Source organism: Coregonus lavaretus, assembly GCF_964263955.1.
Source record: "Coregonus lavaretus genome assembly, contig: HAP1_SCAFFOLD_161, whole genome shotgun sequence".
NCBI lineage: Eukaryota > Metazoa > Chordata > Actinopteri > Salmoniformes > Salmonidae > Coregonus > Coregonus lavaretus.
In genome coordinates this window covers 482070-504958 of record NW_028161655.1, presented here as the reverse complement: position 1 = coordinate 504958, position 22889 = coordinate 482070, and the positions used below count along the sequence as shown (strand labels likewise).

The 22889-nt window shown below is 46.1% G+C and overlaps 1 protein-coding gene across 1 annotated transcript in view; it reads right to left on the bottom strand.

Moving 5' to 3' along the window:
* Window positions 1-111: 111 nt before the first annotated feature.
* Window positions 112-22889, bottom strand: part of LOC311120265 (atos homolog protein A-like) — a 26166-nt gene continuing 3388 nt past the window's right edge. The window contains exons 2-12 of the mRNA XM_084194894.1: window positions 11165-11352; window positions 10870-11066; window positions 8839-8964; window positions 6704-8678; window positions 6332-6451; window positions 5893-5981; window positions 5081-5177; window positions 4835-4993; window positions 1740-1808; window positions 1200-1438; window positions 112-998 (exon numbers count right to left, since the gene is read on the bottom strand). Of these exons, the coding sequence (XP_084051020.1) occupies window positions 845-998; window positions 1200-1438; window positions 1740-1808; window positions 4835-4993; window positions 5081-5177; window positions 5893-5981; window positions 6332-6451; window positions 6704-8678; window positions 8839-8964; window positions 10870-11066; window positions 11165-11352 (3413 nt within the window). The 3' untranslated portion in view covers window positions 112-844. The remainder of the gene's footprint in view (window positions 999-1199; window positions 1439-1739; window positions 1809-4834; window positions 4994-5080; window positions 5178-5892; window positions 5982-6331; window positions 6452-6703; window positions 8679-8838; window positions 8965-10869; window positions 11067-11164; window positions 11353-22889) is intronic.

Genomic DNA, 22889 nt, shown 5'->3' with positions numbered 1-22889 from the left:
TAATCTTTTTCAAATGTATTATAACAACATTATAACATGTTTTACATCAGTCGACATGACATGCACCTCAGTGTTGTCCAAGACACTCAAAATAAAGACACACAGACAATGCAGGTTTCAAGATTTTAAGATATAGATATATTTTCAGATCTGAGTTAATGTCAAAAATACATATGATTTACAGACTTTTGTACTACATAATGCTGAGGATGATAGATGTCACATGAGCAGTAACTGAAATATTAATTTAAATATTAAATAACTGACAGTAAACAAAGTAAAATAATGTAAACACTAAAGCTAAAGGTTACTCTCTTTCTATTGCAACACTTCAGAGATTTGTTTTTGTAACAGTACACAAAAAGTATTAGACTATTACTCATTTTGATTTCCAGTCATCGTGGAAATACACAGTGCGCTTTTTCAATGTCGTCTTGTCATTTTCTCAGTCTCTTGATTGCTTGTTCTGGTCAGACAGTGGTCCATGGTCGCTAACGTGTAGTTGATGTGTGTTTTAGCATGTCTTTAATACGCCTTCAACATGTATAAAGATGAGTTTGAGCTTCACAGACAACAGCAGGGTTCTGTAGGGCTAGGAGTTGTTCCTGGTCAGATCAGATGGTCAGTGAAATCTCCAGGCCCTAGGTATCTGGGACGGAGCCTGTCTGGACTGTTCCACATGAGAACGCTCTGAGCCCAGCTCTCTGACAGCTCTGTGGGTGTGCGTGTGTGCGTGTGTGTGTGTGTGTGTGTGTGTGTGTGTGTGTGTGCGTCACTGCAGATAGAGAGTGTGTGTGCGTCAGTGTCAGCAGTGCAGATAGAGGTGTGTGTGTGTGTGTGTGTGTCAGCAGCGCGGGGAGAAGGCTGGGTCAGCGGGGGACTCTGTGTAGGACTTGAGTTCGTAGGCTGCTCCACTGTCTACCTCCATAGACTTCCTACTGAACAGCAGTCTGATATCCCTGTGGAGGTACACCTTACCTGACCTAGAGGTCTGGAACCTGGGGGTGGGGGGTGGGGGGAAGAGAGAGAGAGAAAGAGAGAGAGAGAGGGGAGGGAAAGAGCTAGATTAGTGTCAGTACAATGTTTTCCTGTTCAGTTTGGTCTTCTGTCCAGTCTTGACTAACAGGTAATATATTTTATTGACAGGTGAGATTATGTGATTGACAGGTCAGCTGAGCCAGACCAGGTGTCTTTCTTACCTCAGGTGAATGAGGTAGCGCAGGATGCGTCCCTGGCCGAGGGGGAGGGCTTTCCTGCTGCTGCCGTGTGTATGTGTGTTGCCTGGGCTGCCGTGTTTGTGTGAGTGTGTGCTGTCCCGTCGAACGGGGACAGAAAAGGTCCTCTGACGGAGGAAGGTCTGGTAGCTGGCAGGCATGGCTCTCAGGTCATACACCACCACAAACATCTTCACCACCGTCTTATTGGGGTTAAATAAGGTCTGGGAGTGAGCGGGAGAGAGTGAGGGCAGGAGAGAGAGGGCGGGAGGGAAAGTGGGCGGGAGAGAGTGGGCGAGAGAGAGGAAAAGAGAAGGGGTTAACACACTACAGTCATGTATTTCTTTATGTCCTCACTAGGGGTCTCCCTCTCCTAACTCTCTGCTGGAACGGAGCTGGTCCATCTTTCCTTTGTTCTCACTGTCTGGAGTTCTTATGTCAGCAACAGTGACACACATGCATGCACACACATTTAAACAAACATTTTCAATGTGTATAATCCACAGAGTGTAAATCTGTCCTCACCACTTGAATGGTTCCTGATGGAGGGACGCGGTAGCCCCGTTTACCCAGAGTCTCCAGGTTGATGACTCCCTGTAACAAAAACAACACACACACACACTATTAATATTGATCTGCACTGTGAGCAGTAAGTGTGTGTGTGTATATATATATATATATATATATATATATATATATATATATATATATATATATATACACACACACATACATACATATATACTTACATATATATATACATACATATACACACACACACACACACACACACACACACACACACACACACACACACACACTGAACAAAAATATAAACGCAACATATAAAGTGTTTGCCCCATGTTTCATGAGCTGAAATAAAAGATGACAGAAATTTTCCAGACGCACAAAAAGCTTATTTCTCTCAAATGTTGTGCACAAATTTGTTTACATCCCTGTTAGTGAGCATTTCTCCTTTGCCAAGATAATCCATCCACCTGACAGGTGTGGCATATCAAGAAGCTGATTATTACACAGGTGCACCTCGTGCTGGGGACACTCTATAATGTGCAGTTTTGTCACACAACACAATGCCACAGATATCTGACTGCAGGAATGTCAACCAGAGCTGTTGCCAGAGAATTGAACGTTAATTTCTCTACCATAAGCCTCCTCCAACGTCGTTTTAGAGAATTTGGCAGAAAATCCAACCGGCAACACAACCGCAGACTACGTGAATGGCGTCGTGTAGGGGAGCGGTTTGCTGATGTCAACGTTGTGAACAGAGTGCCCCATGGTGGCAGTGGGGTTATGGTATGGGCAGGCATAAGCGACAGACAACGAACACAATTGCATTTTATCTATGGCAATTTGAATGCCGTGACGAGATCCTGAGACCCATTGTTGTGCCATTCATCCGCCACCATCACCTCATGTTTCAGCATGATAATGCACGGCCCCATGTCGCAAGGACCTGTACACAATTCCTGGAAGCTGAAAACATCCCAGTTCTTCCATGGCCTGCATAGTCACCAGACATGTCACCCATTGAGCATGTTTGGGACGCTCTGGATCGACGTGTACGACAGCGTGTTCCAGTACACGCCAATATCCAGCAACTTTGCACAGCCATTGAAGAGGAGTGGGACAATATTAACAGGCCACAATCAACAGACTGATCAACTCTATGCGAAGGAGATGTGTCGTGCTGCATGAGGCAAATGGTGGTCACACCAGATACTGACTGGTTTTCTGATCCACGCCCCTAACGTTTTTCTTTCTTTAGTCATGTGAAATCCATAGTTTAGGGACTAATTCATTTATTTCAATTGACTGATTTCCTTATATGAACTGTAACTCAATAAAATCTTAGAAATTGTTGCATGTTGCATTTATTTTTGTTCAGTTTATATAAAGTGTGTGTGTGTGTGTGTGTGTGGGTGTATGTGTATATATATATACAGTGAGGGAAAAAAGTATTTGATCCCCTGCTGATTTTGTACGTTTGCCCACTGACAAAGACATGATCAGTCTATAATTTTAATGGTAGGTTTATTTGAACAGTGAGAGACAGAACAACAACAAAAAAATCCAGAAAAAGGTATGTCAAAAATGTTAAACTGATTTGCATTTTAAATGAGGGAAATAAGTATTTGACCCCTCTGCAAAACATGACTTAGTACTTGGTGGCAAAACCCTTGTTGGGAATCACAGAGGTCAGACGTTTCTTGTAGTTGGCCACCAGGTTTGCACACATCTCAGGAGGGATTTTGTTCCACTCCTCTTTGCAGATCTTCTCCAAGTCATTAAGGTTTCGAGGCTGATGTTTGGCAACTCAAACCTTCAGCTCCCTCCACAGATTTTCTATGGGATTAAGGTCTGGAGACTGGCTAGGCCACTCCAGGACCTTAATGTGCTTCTTCTTGAGCCACTCCTTTGTTGCCTTGGCCGTGTGTTTTGGGTCATTGTCATGCTGGAATACCCATCCACGACCCATTTTCAATGCCCTGGCTGAGGGAAGGAGGTTCTCACCCAAGATTTGACTGTACATGGCCCCGTCCATCGTCCCTTTGATGCGGTGAAGTTGTCCTATCCCCTTAGCAGAAAAACACCCCCAAAGCATAATGTTTCCACCTCCATGTTTGACGGTGGGGATGGTGTTCTTGGGGTCATAGGCAGCATTCCTCCTCCTCCAAACACGGCGAGTTGAGTTGATGCCAAAGAGCTCCATTTTGGTCTCATCTGACCACAACACTTTCACCCAGTTCTCCTCTGAATCATTCAGATGTTCATTGGCAAACTTCAGACGGCCCTGTATATGTGCTTTCTTGAGCAGGGGGAGCTTGCGGGCGCTGCAGGATTTCAGTCCTTCACGGCGTACCAATTGTTTTCTTGGTGACTATGGTCCCAGCTGCCTTGAGATCATTGACAAGATCGTCCCGTGTAGTTCTGGGCTGATTCCTCACCGTTCTCATGATCATTGCATCTCCACGAGGTGAGATCTTGCATGGAGCCCCAGGCCGAGGGAGATTGACAGTTATTTTGTGTTTCTTCCATTTGCGAATAATCGCACCAACTGTTGTCACCTTCTCACCAAGCTGCTTGGCGATGGTCTTGTAGCCCATTCCAGCCTTTTGTAGGTCTACAATCTTGTCCCTGACATCCTTGGAGAGCTCTTTGGTCTTGGCCATGGTGGAGAGTTTGGAATCTGATTGATTGATTGCTTCTGTGGACAGGTGTCTTTTATACAGGTAACAAGCTGAGATTAGAAGCACTCCCTTTAAGAGTGTGCTCCTAATCTCAGCTTGTTAACGGTATAAAAGACACCTGGGAGCCAGAAATCTTTCTGATTGAGAGGGGGTCAAATACTTATTTCCCTCATTAAAATGCAAATCAATTTATAACATTTTTGACATGCGTTTTTCTGGATTTTGTTGTTGTTATTCTGTCTCTCACTGTTCAAATAAACCTACCATTAAAATTATAGACTGATCATGTCTTTGTCAGTGGGCAAACGTACAAAATCAGCAGGGGATCAAATACTTTTTTCCCTCACTGTATATATTTATATATATATATAAATATAATGTGTCTGTGTAAGTACTGTAGGTGTGTCTCACCATGTATGGCGAGGGTGCGTTGTCGTCAGAGACGCTGTAGAAGGAGACGTCGACGGGGAAGGTCATGTGACTGGGGCAGAAGGTTCCGGAGGCACCCACCTCGGCCGTGAAACCCTCCACTGACCCCAATGGCTCCAGGCGGTAGTTCAACACACACTCCTGTAACACACACACGCTTTAGGTCATACAATGCATGTACACTTGTGTGTGTGTGTGTGTGTGTGTGTGTGTGTTTGTGTGTCGTACCTCAAAGTTGCCCAGTAGACTGAGGCTGGCAGGAGGAGCGCTGGCACTGAACAGCTGCTGAAGTTCCTCTGACTCCTCCTCTGTCTTCACACACACTCTGCCCAACAGAACACAGTACAGGGTTAAAAACAGGTGAACACACACACACACACACACACGCACTGATTGATTGGTCGATTGGTTGATTCATTGAATCATGCGAGTTAGAGATGGCCTGCAGACCCTGCAACCCTCAGATGATTTGGACATGATGCACGAAATATGTTAATATCGGTCCCATGACATGAATAGGATTTGTGCCACAAATGCTAAAACATTACTATTTGGAAACAGTGCCAGAGAAGCTAAACCAAAGCATGGCTTGCTGTCCTGTGGTCTAATTCTGAATTTATGATTAGACTAATACTGTATATTCAAACACTATCAAACCTTAGTCAGCCATGTATGTAGAAGCATCAAACTGACTGACCTCTAATCCACACAGTAACCCAGCGGCCAGATCAGAGCCTCTGAGTGTAGAGCTGTGTACAGCTGCCATTTTGAGCTGAGCCTCAGTGTCAGGCCAATAGCAACAGTACTAGCAATACAACCCCAGAACAGCAGGTGGCAGTGTGAGAGGACAGGACAGGGCTACAGTACAGTACAGGCCTGGACTGAATGACCACTGATGTCTAGTAACAACCTAATCTCACCTTCCAGTCAGCTCACTCTCTATTGAACCTCTAAGTGGTAGCAATTGAGTTTGAGGACAAGGTTATTCATGATGAGTATAAATGTGTGTGTCTGTGTGTGTTTGCGCGAGAGATCAGTACCTCTTCCCTGCGGTCCAGGGCAGTCCTTTACAGCTGGTCAGAGAAGAGTCCAGGTCAAAGTAACCAGTCTGAGTTCTCCTCTGAGGAACCTGGGAGAGACAACACACACATTTAATAATACAACATAACACACACAACTGTACACAAAACTTTATTGACGTCAAAACACCCAATTTAAACACTATAGCATGACAGCACACACAAGTATATAATAATAATAACAACAACAACAACAAGCACCACATGAAAACACACAACTTTTAAATTATTCAATTTTTATGAACCCAACCTAGTCAGCATCAACAGGAGTTTAGTCAGAGTATTCATACTATTGAGAAGAAGATGAGTCATGTGGCTCCGCACCCTGACTGACTGACTGACTGACTGACTGACTGACTGACTGACTGACTGACTGACTGTGTGTGTGTGTGTGTCTTACAGGGCTGGACAGCAGAGGCAGGCCGGTACAGGGGTGGAAGGCCTTGGTGAGGGTGGAGTCCAGAGAGTGACGGTTGCGTTTCCTCCAACTGTTACACGGTCTCAGGGGCGAGGGAGAACGCTACGGGGAAAACACACACACTGGCTTTAATACAGCAATTCTAAAAAAAACATTTTAGACAAATGCCAAATACACTACGTCAAATATCCTTTCTCAAAATGATATCTCTTTGTACTGTTAATAGACATTTTCCAAAAGTGGTAATATCCTCTTTCACAGGTGGACAAGCCACCTGCATGATATTCAACATATACTGCAGTGTGTGGTGATTTTCTAATCAGGTGTGCTGGTCTTTAGGGACACTCCACTCACCAGGACAGTATTGGGCTCTGTGCTGGGGGGTCTGGTAGCAGGACTGGGGGGGCTGGAGGACTTGGAGCCTGGGGGGGCCTGGTTCTCATCCTGGAGACCAGACGGCTGGGTTCGATCGCTGCCCTGAATCTGTGAGGGCTGAGTTCGAGACTCGGTCTGGGTCTGGTTGTGAGACTGAGTCAGAGGTTTCATGTGGTTCTGGATGAGAGCAGTGGTCTGGGTGTGGGTGAGCTTGGTGGTCAGTGTCTGTGCAGTGGTCTGGGTCAGGGTGGTGGTCTGGGTCACTGTCAGGGTCTGGATGGTCCTCAGGATGTTGTCTTTAGGTGAGGAGGGTCTGGGCTCCTCTTGGGGGTGGGTGGGGTGTAAACTCTTTGAGGTCTTGGCCCTGGGACTCTTGGGGCTGAGTAGTGGAGAGGCCTGAGACTGGGGCTGGGGAAGAGGCCGTGGGATGACTAGAGGAGAGGACTGGGGCTGAGGCAGGATTTGGGGTCGGGGGCTGACCTGGAGTTCTTCAAGTGTTGAACAACAGTTCTGGGCTCTGATTGGACCGTCTGTCTCTGGAGGAGCACCAGCTCTGTCTGTGCAAACAGGTGTGTGTGTGAGAGTGTGTGTGTCATGGCTGGGTGTGTAGCCGTTGCTATGACTGTAGCCGGCTCTGTGTGTGGTGTGTGTGTCCGTGCGGAGAGTGTGTGTGTCGTGTGTATGTGGTGTGTGTAGTGGGGTGCTGCTGCGGCTGTGTGTTGGAGACAGAGACTGGACAGACAGTCTGTCCTGAATCAGTCTGGTAATGTCCTGAACAGCATGGGACAAGAGACTACTGTCTCTCTCTCGCTGTCGGTCTCTCAATGCCTCTCTGTCTCTCACTGTGTCTCTGTCTCTCAGTGTCTCTCCATCTCTGTCCTCTGTGAGTCTCAGTCTGCGGCAGGCAACAGGTTTCGGGGACAGCGTCTCCCTGATAATAGCTGCTACGTCGCCAATGGGCGTGTCGAAAGGGGAGGACCGGGCGTGCTCAGTAGGCAGAGCTCCCTTTGGCTCTTTGGTCTTGCTGAGCGTGGTATTGTCAAGGTAACTGCCCCGGACAGGGGTCTTGGTGGGAGTGTCGGAGGTGAAGAGGGCAGGGGGGAGGTGGGGGGCGGTCGGGTCGCAGAAGTTGAGGCGCTGAGCAATGCGGGCGATGACTTCCTGTCTCTCCTGGAGCAGCGAGCCAATCAGAGGGTTGGTCTCAGAGGAGGAGGGTCTGGGGGAGGGGCACCGTGGGGGCTCTGCCAACGAATAAGTCTTAAAGGCCCGGAAGGCTTCGGAGCCACGCCCCTTGGAGCTCTCGGCCCCATTGACGGCCATCCCATAATCCTCGGTGGTGTGTGTAATGTCATCGGAGGGGTCGGAGGTGAGGGCATAGAGCCACCTGACAGCCTTTCCCCCGGGAGGGAGGGGCAGGGGGGAGGACAGTTTCCTGTGGGGGCGGGGGGAGGGCCGGGGGGAGATGGGGAGGTGGTAGGGGGATGAGGTCTGCCCCTTATTGACCTGGGGGAGGTCTGATCCATTCTGGCTAGAATGACCATGGCTGTCTGGGGGGTCCTGGCCTCTCTTACTGGGCAGGGGGAGACTGGGAGGACTGGGGAAGGGGAGGCCAGAGAAAGGCAGAGTCGCCCTGTTGTGGCTCTCTTTAGAGTTGTGGCTCCTCTCGTACAGAGGCGGGTTAGGGTTAGGGTTCAGGCCTGGGTTAAGGCTAGGTGTCTTGCTGTAGAGGTTAGGACTGAGGTTGGGCTTAAGGCTGGGGGACTTGCTGTAGAGTGGGGCCAGGGGCAGGCCGGTGTGTATGCTACAGGCCAGGGTGGGGTAGGTGGGCTGACGGGGGAGTGACTGGACCCTGAGCCTCAGGGCAACACTCTGGGACACGTTAGGGACAGGGAACAGGTGCTCCGCTGGGGGCTGGGAGAACTGACAGACACACTCCTCATCTGCTGCACTGATCCTATGGGACACAAACACACACACACACACACACATAGGCTTAGAACTTGTGATCACATCAGATTATTTAGTTAATTTTGGAAAGTATTTTATGATCAACATTCAGTAACGATATAGGAAAATAATGGGGAAGTTGTTAAGATGTTGTTAGTGTGTGTTACCTGTAGAGGATGTTTCGGGGTACAATGCCGTGAGAAGCGCTGAGCCAGGCACTGAGCTGGGAGAAGAAGACGTAGGAACGAACAGCCAACAGCAGAGTCTTCTCCTCTATAAACTTATCACCGCTCCTAGAGAGAGACAGGGGGAAGGAGAGAGTCAGGCCTTTGCTTTAGCTAGCTAGCAATGGCTAAGGAAATTAGCATTTGCAATGATGCCAATCCCAAATTTTTCGGGGTCATGGTCAGTGTTTTATGTTTGATACAGCGTCAAAGCGTAATATTCCAGTTTTTGCATGTGCCACTAGCTCAACCTAGTCCTGACAAAAAGTGTGTGTGTGTGTGTGTGTGTACACATTGTCCTGGTACAGGCTGCAGGGTGTGTGTGTATCTATGTACAGTTGAAGTCGGAAGTTTACATACACTTAGGTTGGAGTCATTAAAACGAGTTTTTCAACCACTACACAAATGTCTTGTTAACAAACTATAGTTTGTTAGTTAGGACTACCTTGTACATGACACAGGTAATTTTTCCAACAATTCTTTACAGACAGATTATTTCACTTAGAATTCACTGTATCACAATTCCAGTGGGTCAGAAGTTTACATACACTAAGTTGACGGTGCCTTTAAACAGCTTGGAAAATTCCAGAAAATGATGTCATGGCTTTAGAAGCTTCTGATAGGCTAATTGACATCATTTGAGTCAATTGGTGGTGTACCTGTGGATGTATTTCAAGGCCTACCTTCAAGCTCAGTGCCTCTTTGCTTGACATCATGGGAAAATCAAAAGAAATCAGCCAAGACCTCAGAAATAAAATTTGGTTCATCCTTGGGAGCAATTTCCAAACGCCTGAAGGTACAATGTTCATCTGTACAAACAATAGTACGCATGTATAAACACCATGGGACCACGCAGCCGTCATACCGCTCAGGAAGGAGACACGTTCTGTCTCCTACAGATGAACATACTTTTGTGCAAAAAGTGCAAATCAATCCCAGAACAACAGCAAAGGACCTTGTGAAGATCCTGGAGGAAACAGGTACAAAAGTATCTATATCCACAGTAAAACGAGTTCTATTTCGACATAACCTGAAAGGCCGCTCAGCAAGGAAGAAGCCACGGCTCCAAAACCGCCATAAAAAAGCCAGACTACGGTTTGCAACTGCACATGGGGTCAAAGATCGTACCTTTTGGAGAAATATCCTCTGGTCTGATGAAACAAAAATAGAACTGTTTGGCCATAATGACCATTGTTATGTTTGGAGGAAAAAGGGAATGCTTGCAAGCCGAAGAACACCATCCCAATCGTGAAGCGCGGGGGTGGCAGCATCATGCTGTGGGGGTGCTTTGCTGCAGGAGGGACTGGTGCACTTCACAAAATAGATGGCATCATGAGGAAGGAAAATTATGTGGATATTGAAGCAACATCTCAAGACATCAGTCAGGAAGTTAAAGCTTGGTTGCAAATGGGTCTTCCAAATGGACAATGGCCCCAAGCATACTTCCAAAGTTGTGGCAAAATGGCTTAAGGACAACAAAGTCAAGATATTGGAGTGGCCATCACAAAGCCCTGACCTCAATCCTATAGAAAATGTGTGGGCAGAACTGAAAAAGCGTGTGCGAGCAAGGAGGCCTACAAACCTGACTCAGTTACACCAGCTCTGTCAGGAGGAATGTGCCAAAATTCACCAAACTTATTGTGGGAAGCTTGTGGAAGGCTACCTGAAACGTTTGATCCAAGTTAAAAAATTGAAAGGCAATGCTACCAAATACTAATTGAGTGTATGTAAACTTCTGACCCACTGGGAATGTGATGAAAGAAATAAAAGCTGAAATAAATCATTCTCTCTACTATTATTCTGACATTTCACATTCTTAAAATAAAGTGGTGATCCTAGTTGACCTAAAACAGGGCATTTTTACTAGGATTAAATGTCAGGAATTGTGAAAAACTGAGTTAAAATGTATTTGGCTAAGGTGTATGTAAACTTCCGACTTCAACTGTATGTATGTATGTATATGTGTGTACATACTGTCTTGGTACAGGCTGCAGAGTCCATCGCTCCAGTAGCAGAGCGTCTTGTTTGATCGCCGGGTCACTGATGGGGTCACTAGGGGGACTCTCGTCTCCATAGCAACAGTCTGGCAGCAACATCACCTCCACCATGATGGGAATACTGTTCCTCCACAACACACACACCTCCGAGCGCACACGACGCGCCTGCACACACTTGAACACACACACAGACATGGGAGGGTAAGTGTGTGTGTGTGTTAGCTGAGGCAATGTGTGTGTGTTATCTATGTGTGTGTGTGTGTGGATGTTACCTGTGGCAGTTTGTCGCTGCACTCGTGCCTGTGTAGGGGCGGCAGGGCGGACTTTGCAGGGGGGCAGTGCAGCCCCTCGGTGCGACCCTTCACAGAACATTCTGGGGTCCGTCCCTCAGTGATCAACAGGGTCAGGAACACCAGGAAGTCCTCAGCATCGTACTCAAAGAACTCCTCCACCACCACGTCTGGAAGACAGAGAAGAAAAATTAAAAAACACAGGTCAGATACACATTCTGGCATAATATATACACACACTACCAGTCAAAGGTTTAGACACACCTACTCGCAAATCTATTTTCTTAATGTGTTTGAGCCAATCAGTTGTGTTGTGACAAGGTAGGGGTGGTATACAGAAGATAGCCCATGGTCGAATTGCTGCAAAGAAACCACTACCTAAGGACACCAATAAGAAGAAGAGACTTGCTTGGGCCAATAAACATGAGCAATGGACATTAGACCTGTGGAAATCTGTCCTTTGGTCTCCTCCAGGCTGCGTAAGGGCTATTTGACCAAGAAGGAGAGTAATGGTGCTGCATCAGATGACCTGGCCTCCACAATCACCCATCCTCAATCCAATTGAGATGGTTTGGGGTGAGTTGGACCGCAGAGTGAAGGAAAAGCAGCCAACAAGTGCTCAGCATATGTGGGAAGTCCTTCAAGACTGTTGGAAAAGCATTCCTCATGAAGCTGGTTGAGAGAATGCCAAGAGTGTGCACAGCTGTCATCAAGGCAAAGGGTGGCTACTTTGAAGAATCTAAAATCTATTTTGATTTGTTTAACACTTTTTTGGGTACTACATAATTCCATGTGTTATTTCATAGTTTTGATGTCTTCACTATTATTCTACAATGTAGAAAACAGTACAAATAAAGAAAAATCCTTGAATGAGTAGGTGTGTCCAAACTTTTGACTGGTACTATATACAGTGGGGAGAACAAGTATTTGATACACTGCCGATTTTGCAGGTTTTCCTACTTACAAAGCATGTAGAGGTCTGTAATTTTTTATCATAGGTACACTTCAACTGTGAGAGACGGAATCTAAAACAAAAATCCAGAAAATCACATTGTATGATTTTTAAGTAATTAATTTGCATTTTATTGCATGACATAAGTATTTGATCACCTACCAACCAGTAACAATTCCGGCTCTCACAGACCTGTTAGTTTTTCTTTAAGAAGCCCTCCTGTTCTCCACTCATTACCTGTATTAACTGCACCTGTTTGAACTCGTTACCTGTATAAAAGACACCTGTCCACACACTCAATCAAACAGACTCCAACCTCTCCACAATGGCCAAGACCAGAGAGCTGTGTAAGGACATCAGGGATAAAATTGTAGACCTGCACAAGGCTGGGATGGGCTACAGGACAATAGGCAAGCAGCTTGGTGAGAAGGCAACAACTGTTGGCGCAATTATTAGAAAATGGAAGAAGTTCAAGATGACGGTCAATCACCCACGGTCTGGGGCTCCATGCAAGATCTCACCTCGTGGGGCATCAATGATCATGAGGAAGGTGAGGGATCAGCCCAGAACTACACGGCAGGACCTGGTCAATGACCTGAAGAGAGCTGGGACCACAGTCTCAAAGAAAACTATTAGTAACACACTACGCCGTCATGGATTAAAATCCTGCAGCGCACGCAAGGTCCCCCTGCTCAAGCCAGCGCATGTTCAGGCCCGTCTGAAGTTTGCCAATGACCATCTGGATGATCCAGAGGAGGAATGGGAGAAGGTCATGTGGTCTGATGAGACAAAAATAGAGCTTTTTGGTCTAAACTCCACTCGCCGTGTTTGGAGGAAGAAGAAGGATGAGTACAACCCCAAGAACACCATCCCAACCATGAAGCATGGAGGTGGAAACATCATTCTTTGGGGATGCTTCTCTGCAAAGGGGACAGTACGACTGCACCGTATTGAGGGGAGGATGGATGGGGCCATGTATCGTGAGATCTTGGCCAACAACCTCCTTCCCTCAGTAAGAGCATTGAAGATGGGCCGTGGCTGGGTCTTCCAGCATGACAACGACCCGAAACACACAGCCAGGGCAAGTAAGGAGTGGCTCCGTAAGAAGCATCTCAAGGTCCTGGAGTGGCCTAGCCAGTCTCCAGACCTGAACCCAATAGAAAATATTTGGAGGGAGCTGAAAGTCCGTATTGCCCAGCGACAGCCCCGAAACCTGAAGGATCTGGAGAAGGTCTGTATGGAGGAGTGGGCAAAATCCCTGCTGCAGTGTGTGCAAACCTGGTCAAGACCTACAGGAAACTTATGATCTCTGTAATTGCAAACAAAGGTTTCTGTACCAAATATTAAGATCTGCTTTTCTGATGTATCAAATACTTATGTCATGCAATAAAATGCAAATTAATTACTTAAAAATCATACAATGTGATTTTCTGGATTTTTGTTTTAGATTCCGTCTCTCACAGTTGAAGTGTACCTATGATACAAATTACAGACCTCTACATGCTTTGTAAGTAGGAAAACCTGCAAAATTGGCAGTGTATCAAATCCTTGTTCTCCCCACTGTATATATATATATATATATATATATATATATATATATATATATATATATATATATATATATATATATATAATTACATTCTTATGGGGATACATTTCAATTCAAATAGACAGTGTAGAATGGGACAAGTCATGGAACTCAGACAAAGCAAATGGCAGCAGGCTCCTGTTCTCTTGTAGAGTAGGAGACAACATGCTACAACATCTTGGCCCAGACTAACCACTAAACACAGACAGGAAGGGAGGAATGAGACCACTATTCCTGTTCTGGGGATAATTTTTGTATCTCCACGTCAGCTGAGCACAGGCGCTGTGTCACAGAATAACACTCACACAGAAAAAGAACAGTGTGTTCTACTGTAGTGTCTGTCTGGTCAGGGTTGGGTTAAGGTGGAGCAACAGAAACACAAGCATGACAGTCAGAGAGGTTCTGTCCTCCTACAGCCCAGCTTTAACAAAGAGCCTCTCAACTGGCTCTGGGGGGCACTGTGTGTCTCTAGCTTGTCTCTCTCTCTCTGTGTGTGTGTGTGTATTTGTGTGTGTGTATTTGTGTGTGTGTGTGTATCAGGCATTCTTCCAGGGAACTCCTCCCACGTGCACACAGCTACTCTCTGCACATGGAGAGAGAACAGTCAACACACAGACACAGAGTAGGAGCGAGACAGAAACAGCACAGAGAACATGGATCAGGGGAGGGTGCTGCAGCCAGCTATAGGCTGAGACTAAGGGAGTGGGATAGGGGGGTCGGGGAGAGAAACCCAGCTCTGACTGGCTAATGGCTATAGGACAGGAGAGAGGGAGAGGGGACGGAGAGGAGCAGCCAATAGGCCTTCCTATACAGCGATCTGCTCTGCTCTGCTAACCCTCTGCTCCCTCCCAGTGAAGTAGGCTAAAGGTAAAGCTCTGGCAGGAGGGAAAGAGAGAGAGATCCTCCGGTCCAGTGGGATGGGCCAGAGAAAAATGGAACATGGCTGTGCTGGTGTCAGCTTGCTGTTTTAGTGTGTGCATGTGTGTATAGTGTGAGAATGTGTGCATAGTGTGTGAATGTGTGTGCAGTGTGTGTATGTGTGCATAGTGTGTGTGTGTATGTGTGCATAGTGTGTGCATAGTGTGTGCATAGTGTGAGAATGTGTGTATAGTGTGAGTATGTGTGAGTATGTGTACAGTGAGTGTGTATTATGTAAGAGGTGAGGTTTATAAAGAGCGGACTGACTGCAGAGCGGCACGCAGGTCTTATTATTAGAACTACTGCTGCTGTCCCTGAGAGGAGCTGGAACGGAGCCCACTGATCAGCTGGCCTAGTACACACACACACCAGTGTCATGGGGTGTGGAAAACGCCCCCAGGGTGCTGGACTAGTACAGGGGAGGGGAGAGGGTGTGTAGTTAATAGATCATGTAGTCGTGTTTAGGTCTGCTATATAGTGCTATAGTACAAAGAATACTGCTGTTGTTTTTTAGGCTTCAGCTAGAAGACAAGCTGATTAACTAATGGCCTAACTCACACACTTTCTCTCTCCTTCTGGACAAACACACACTTTTTCTCCCTCTTTGCTAAATATTCAGGCTCCCACACTAGTCCAGAGAAACAGATGTTATAAGAAAAAAAAAAGTGAACTGATGAGACTGAAGCACTGAGAGGGGAGACCGTGTGAGTATGTACTTTTCCAGTTTCATCAATAGGCTACTATCAGTTCAGTTGTAATACAATTTTCCTCTGTTCCAAACCAAGGCCAGATCACCATGAACCCTCTACTGGTCATCAATACCTTGTTGACCTCTGGTTAGTCCAGTAGGGACAGTATCTAATCTAAGGTGGGTGTGGCTACTACCTAGTAATGCGCCATCTGTGGTCTGATGGGGGCATACAGTTAATAATAATAATAATAATATGCCATTTAGCAGACGCTTTTATCCAAAGCGACTTACAGTAATGCGTGCATACAGTTCATACACTCACGCCCCTGCCTCTTTCTCTCGGAGTCTCTCCTTCTCACACACACACACACACTTTCAGATTCAATTTATGAAACACACAGAGTCCGTATTAAACACACACACTATATTAGTGGTGGTAGGCAGTAGTGGGAGATTACAGACAGCTTCTCCATGGTAAATCTGATTACTGTTACAGCAGGGCAGGCCCCTCTGGGATAAATATAACTACACTACAGCAACTACCCAACACAAACCATAACCCCCACTAACACCAACCAGCATTAACCATAACCCCCACTAACACCAACCAGCATTAACCATACCCCCACTAACACCAACCAGCATTAACCATAACCCCCACTAACACCAACCAGCATTAACCATAACCCCCACTAACACCAACCAGCATTAACCATAACCCCTAACACCAACCAGCATTAACCATAACCCCCACTAACACCAACCAGCATTAACCATACCCCCACTAACACCAACCAGCATTAACCATACCCCCACTAACACCAACCAGCATTAACCATAACCCCCACTAACACCAACCAGCATGAACCATAACCCCCACTAACACCAACCAGCATTAACCATAACCCCCACTAACACCAACCAGCATTAACTATAACCCCCACTAACACCAACCAGCATTAACCATACCCCCACTAACACCAACCAGCATTAACCATAACCCCCACTAACACCAACCAGCATTAACCATACCCCCCACTAACACCAACCAGCATTAACCATACCCCCAAAAAGCCATCAGCATGCTTCAATTGGGCTGGCGCCTAGCCGAACTCGGCTAGCCGAATCAAACGAGTGTGCTAGCATACTCCCTTAAAATACCTTCGTTTGAAATACAAGAAAAAAAGCGGCAATAGTACTTTGTCCATTTTGAGACGCCGTAGCCAGTATATGCTTCCTCAAAATAGTCAGAATTAATCTAAAATAACTCAAGAAATCTGTCATTCATTTTGACGTTTTTGACGAGATCTTAATCGCAAATGTTACATCTAACTAAGATGTTTGGTGCAGTATTTCTCAATGAAAAAATGTGCATGAAAACGAGTCGTCTCTCGTTGAAAAAACACTACTGTTGACCAATCCCTGACGAAGGGCGTAGACTTTGGCTCCGAACTTCAGCTTGCCTCTAGAAAAAAAAGTAAGTGTGCCCGAACAACCGAAAACCCCCTAATTGAACTCTTCCGAACGCCTTAACACACACACAGTAACACAAATATTACTACCTACAGGTTTCCCCTAGGATTTCTTCCAGCAGCGGTGGCAAAGTTAGCGGGGGGGATGGGAGCGTCGTAGTGGCCGTTGCCAATTGCGAGGCCTCCTACCAAAATCTTGAAAGGCCCTCCTCTTGGCAGCAGAGACCAAATTCTTCTGTTTTAAAAGGTCATTTCCTGCAATTCTACACATTTGGAACGTCGCTGCTAAATGAATATAGGGGAAACAATGAAAAACACACCTCAACACACACCTCAACACACACCTCAACACACACAGCCCTGAGGCTCCTCTCCTCCTCTGGTCATAGTGCACATCTATTTTGCATGGGGACAAAGGGTTGCCCTGTCAACACACAGCTCATGTTAATGTCCCATCACAGGGATTTTGTGTGTGCTGGAATGAGCTGGGGCTGTGTGTGAGCATCTGTGTATGTCTTTCCAGTGGCATGTTAGTCACATGTGTCTGACTCATCTATGACATGTCTGTCTGTCACTGTGTGTGTGTGTGTGTGTGTTTTTACACAGACTCTTTGTTCTCCATGAGGCCTAATCTGTGCCTCCGTGACTGAAACAGACAGCAGTCCAGCCCACTCTACAGGAGCTCTGATTTAAGTTAATGTTTTTCTAACTAGCCTACACTGTAGTGGCAAGCAAACAGAAAAGTGTTGTCAACACAAAGATATAGTTTCCTGTTCCATGTGATGTTGGCCTGCCCTGAAATCACATGCAGGAACAAGAGAGAGAGAATAGAGTTTGAAGTTTAGCCATGTTCAACTTTACAGTTTCCTGAGAGCTCTCTCTTTGTTCCCTCTATCTACCCCCCCACCCTCTCGCGCTCTCTTTACACAAAGGGGCAGATTCACAGCACGCATAGCAACACACATAGCTGCCTTCTGATTGGCTTAGAGGGTTCGGTACAGTTTTCTCCTTCTGCTCCTGTGAACTCAGCTGCTCTGGCTGCTTTTGTCTGGATCTCTCACACACATACACCAGGCCCAACGGACACACACACCTCTCAAACCTTCATTACTAGCTGCTGCAACAGAAGGGCTTTCACAGACACACACACCAGATTAAGCTTTTACTTGAGCCCTTATTGACCAACCGTTAACTTAAAACACTACCTCTAGTGACGAGTCTAACGAGAGCATTCAGCCTAGCTAAAGCTTTAATCATGATCCTGTGTGGACTGGGGTCAGCTCTGAAGGCCTGCGAGATGTTTACCATTACAGGTGACTCTGACCAGACTAGCCCTGATCATGCCCTCACTAGGCTGGGTATAAAGATCTCCAGAGCCAGTGCTCTCACTCTGTAAAAGCCCACTCTTTGTCCCACTAATACTGATTACGTAACTGGCAGAGAGCCCGGCACAGCACAGGGTAGGATAGCCAGGTAGTACTCCCCGCTGTGTACCCACTATGGCCACCACAGCGGACTCTGATACCACTACACTCTATAGACTGATAGTCTGTGCTCTGCCCTTTAACCTAGGTTCTGAGGAGTTTACAGCCCCCATCAGCCACATGTTAGAGAATTCAGATTGTGTGGGTGTGTTTAGCACGCTCAGCAGGTCTCTCCTGCTGGTTGAGCCGGGTCTATCTGGCCTTGGTTGAACGTGCGCATGCATGTGCCAACCCCCAAACACACACCTCTGACCTACAGCTCTTAGGAGATTACATTTCTGACACAGAGGACAAATTTAGCAACGTCAACAACGCTCCAAAGTGTGGCAGTCAGACTTTTTAAAGTGCTGAACTGAACTGGAGCTGGCCAGCCAGGGCCTAGGCCTAATATATCTCTGTATGACTGACTGACCTAGCCAGATCATGGCTGGTTCTTCTCTGCTACAGATAGAGGTCAGACGACTGATGACTCTGACATGTCCATCTATCTATCTGGCTATGAAAAGCCAACTGACATTAACTCTCCAGGTGTTGACCTCTTGCACCCTCTACAACCACTGTGATTATTAGTTGTCCCTGCTGGTCTTCTATGAACATTTGAACATCTTGAAGAACAATCTGGCATTAATGGCCATGTACTCTTATAATCTCCACCCAGAACAGCCAGAAGAGGACTGGCCACCACTCAGAGCCTGGTTCCTCTCTAGGTTCCTGCCTTTCTAGATAGTTTTTCCTAGCCACCGTGCCTTTATATCTGCATTGCTTGCTCTCTGGGGTTTTAGGCTTGGTTTCTGTATAACCACGTTGTGACAACTGCTGTTGTAAAAAGGGCTCTATAAATATATTTGATTGAATTTGATTGATATCTATCTATCTAGACTGGTGGCCACTTGCCAAACCAGTTGTGCTTTAACCAATTCCTCTGTTGCTGGTAATCGTGTACAGGCCAGAGGCTACTGATAGTTGTCTATGTTCCACAATGTACAGTTGAAGGTGGAAGTTTACATACACCTTAGCCAAATACATTTATACTCAGTTTCACAATTCCTGACATTTAATCCTAGTAAACATTCCCTGTCTTAGGTCAGTTAGGATCACCACTTTATTTTAAGAATGTGAAATATCTGAATAATAGTAGAGAGAATTATTTATTTCAGCTTTTATTTCTTTCATCACATTCCCAGTGGGTCAGAAGTTTACATACACTCAATTAGTATTTGGTAGCATTGCCTTTAAATTGTTTAACTTGGGTCAAACGTTTCAGGTAGCCTTCCACAAGCTTCCCACCATAAGTTGGGTGAATTTTGGCCCATTCCTCCTGACAGAGCTGGTGTAACGGAGTCAGGTTTGTAGGCCTCCTTGCTCGCACACGCTTTTTCAGTTCTGCCCACACATTTTCTATAGGATTGAGGTCAGGGCTTTGTGATGGCCACTCCAATATCTTGACTTTGTTGTCCTTAAGACATTTTGCCACAACTTTGGAAGTATGCTTGGGGTCATTGTCCATTTGGAAGACTCATTTGCGACCAAGCTTTAACTTCCTGACTGATGTCTTGAGCTGTTGCTTCAATATCCACATAATTTTCCTTCCTCTTGATGCCATCTATTTGTGAAGTGCACCAGTACCTCCTGCAGCAAAGCACCCCCACAGCATGATGCTGCCACCCCGTGCTTCACGGTTGGGATGGTGTTCTTCAGCTTGCAAGCGTCCCTCTTTTTCCTCCAAATATAACGATGGTCATTATGGCCAAACAGTCTATTTTTGTTTAATCAGACCAGAGGACATTTCTCCAAAAAGTAAGATCTTTGTTGCAAATCGTAATCTGGCTTTTTATGGCAGTTTTGGAGCAGTGGCTTCTTCCTTGCTGAGCGGCCTTTCAGGTTATGTCGATATAGGACTTATTTTACTGTGGATATAGATACATTTGTACCCGTTTCCTCCAGCATCTTCACAAGGTCCTTTACTGTTGTTCTTTTCGCACCAAAGTACGTTCATCTCTAGGAGACAGAACGCGTCTCCTTCCTGAGCGGTATGATGGCTGCGTGGTCCCATGGTGTTTAAACTTGCGTACTATTGTTTGTACAGATGAACGTGGAACCTTCAGGCATTTGGAAATTCCTCCCAAGGATGAGCCTGACTTGTGGAGGTCTACACTTTTATTTCTGAGGTCTTGGCTGATTTCTTTTGATTTTCCCATGATGTCAAGCAAAGAGGCACTGAGTTTGAAGGTAGGCCTTGAAATACATCCACAGGTACACCTCCAATTGACTCAAATTATGCAAATTAGCCTATCAGAAGCTTCTAAAGCCATGACATCATTTTCTGGAATTTTCCAAGCTGTTTAAAAGGCACAGTAAACTTAGTGTATGTAAACTTCTGACCCACTGGAATTGTGATACAGTGAATTATAAGTGAAATAATCTGTCTGTAAACAATTGTTGGAAAGATTACTTGTGTCATGCACAAAGTAGATGTCCTAACCGACTTGCCAAAACTATAGTTTGCTAACAAGAAATGTGTGGAGTGGTTGAAAAACTAGTTTTAATGACTCCAACCTAAGTGTATGTAAACTTCCGACTTCAACTGTATTCAATGGATCAAACCTAGATATCATGTGTCAATAGACAGCTCGGTTTCCAGATGCCTTTAAAAAATGGGCACAGCACAGGCAGACCAATCATCTGGGTAGGACTGTGTTGGCCTTGTTACTAAAATAAAGCAACAGAACAAGCAGCCAGCTGACTCTAACCATGTGGGAGTTCATCTCAGATATAGCATCAGCATGTGAGTGAGAGAAGACAGCCATGCATGGTGGTGGGCGGCCATGTTTAGAACAGTAAAGCTGTTGGCTGACTGTTGGAGGGAGGTGTGTTGTTGTTGGCAAAGAGGACTCTGACCCAGCAAGGGGACACTACTCAGCTCCAACTAAGGAATGTGTGAGAAATTGTCAAGTCTGTTACCTTCCTCTCCTCGTCTCCTCTAAAGTGGTTTCCTCATCTTGTCCCCTCTTCTTGATATGCACTGATCTGATTCTAAACACAGACAGGCTTGGACAGCAATATTTTAGATAGATTTGTCCAGGTCTTTCACATCAGTGAGGAAGGGGAGAGAAGAAGAAGTCAATATAGACTATTGACATGGAGCCCATATCACAGAGCATTCTATATGGGCCAGGGCAGGCATAGAGAGTGGTCCGCTCTGCTAATCCTTCCCAATGCCAGGAGGAAACTGAGCGGGCCAGATGGTTCCTACTTTTCCTGCTGAGCTGGTTGCCGGTTGGCTCTGCGCAACCATGGGGGAGGAGCCACAGCGGCACAGGAGGTGATAGGCACCCAGGAGCTGATGATGTCACTAACACAGAACCGGTTGGATCAGCACACTTACGTCCCGTGGTGGTTCTGAGCCAGAGCAACCATTGAGCCTGAGTTAGAGTGAGTGCGTGTGTGTCAAGCGTGAGCCCGAGTGACCACTGAGCTTGTGTGTGTGAGCATGAGCCTATGTGTGTGTGTGTGTACACGTGTGTGTGTGTCAGGCAAGCGTGAGCCAGATAAGACCCCCACAGTTACATAAGAGCATTACTGGGAGGACTGGTTGGAGCCGAATCACATGCTGAACTGGAACTGAACTACAGTACCGGCTAACACAGGAACCTGTCAGAGCCCTTTTGTGTTCAAAAGTTACACACCGCACCTTTAATAATAACAGGTTTATTATTATTGACAAATGAATAGGCATGTTTTGGTTGGCCAGAGGTCTACAAAGACAGTCAGCACTTCAAAACACAACATGTCACGTCAAAACACAACATCAGCCTACACCCCAGTGACCAGATGTGTCTGACCCTTTCTGTGAGAAAACACCTGTCGTCATACCTGAATGTCATTCTGTCTGGTTGGTGAATAACATAACACCTGTTCTGTTGTACCCGCCTGTGTGTATGGTGAATAACAAAACACCTGTTGTAGGTGAATCACTGCAAGAAGGAGAGGCTGGCATAATAGTCAGATTGACTGTCTGCGATTGTCCTGTCGGGCTTGGCTATCGGTGAGAGTTCACTCAACTCTGTGCTCTCCTGGCAGTTCTGGGCCTTGTGGGATGGGCTAAGGGGTAATCTGTCTGCGAGGGGTGTGGACGTCCCCTGAGACGCCTTGTTAGACCTTCAACAGGAAACACCTCCAAACAAACAACAAACCACACTGATTCTGGGGCACGTTCCAGTAGACCTTTATGTAAAGAAAGCTTGGATATGCCTTTAGTGACCAGGAACGTTCTGTTTCTTCTTCTCTTCACCTTCCCTCTATTCTTCTTGTCCTCCTCGTCTCTCTTCCCTTATTCTTTCCTCTCCAGAAACACGACTCATTGTGAGCTCATGTGTGTGTTGTAGCCTATGTTCTTAGTGTGTGTGTGTGTGACATCCGACCGTTTCCTTCCTCTTTTGTGACTGTTCTGCCATGGCTCTTTATGAGATCTGTTACAGCTGTGTGTGTGTGTGTGTGTGTGTGTGTGTGTGTAAGTAAATATGTGGGTTGGTTCTTCTATCGTTGTACCCACAAGGATAGTAAAACAAGGAAAATTCTCCCTCGTGGGAGGACAAAGGCTAT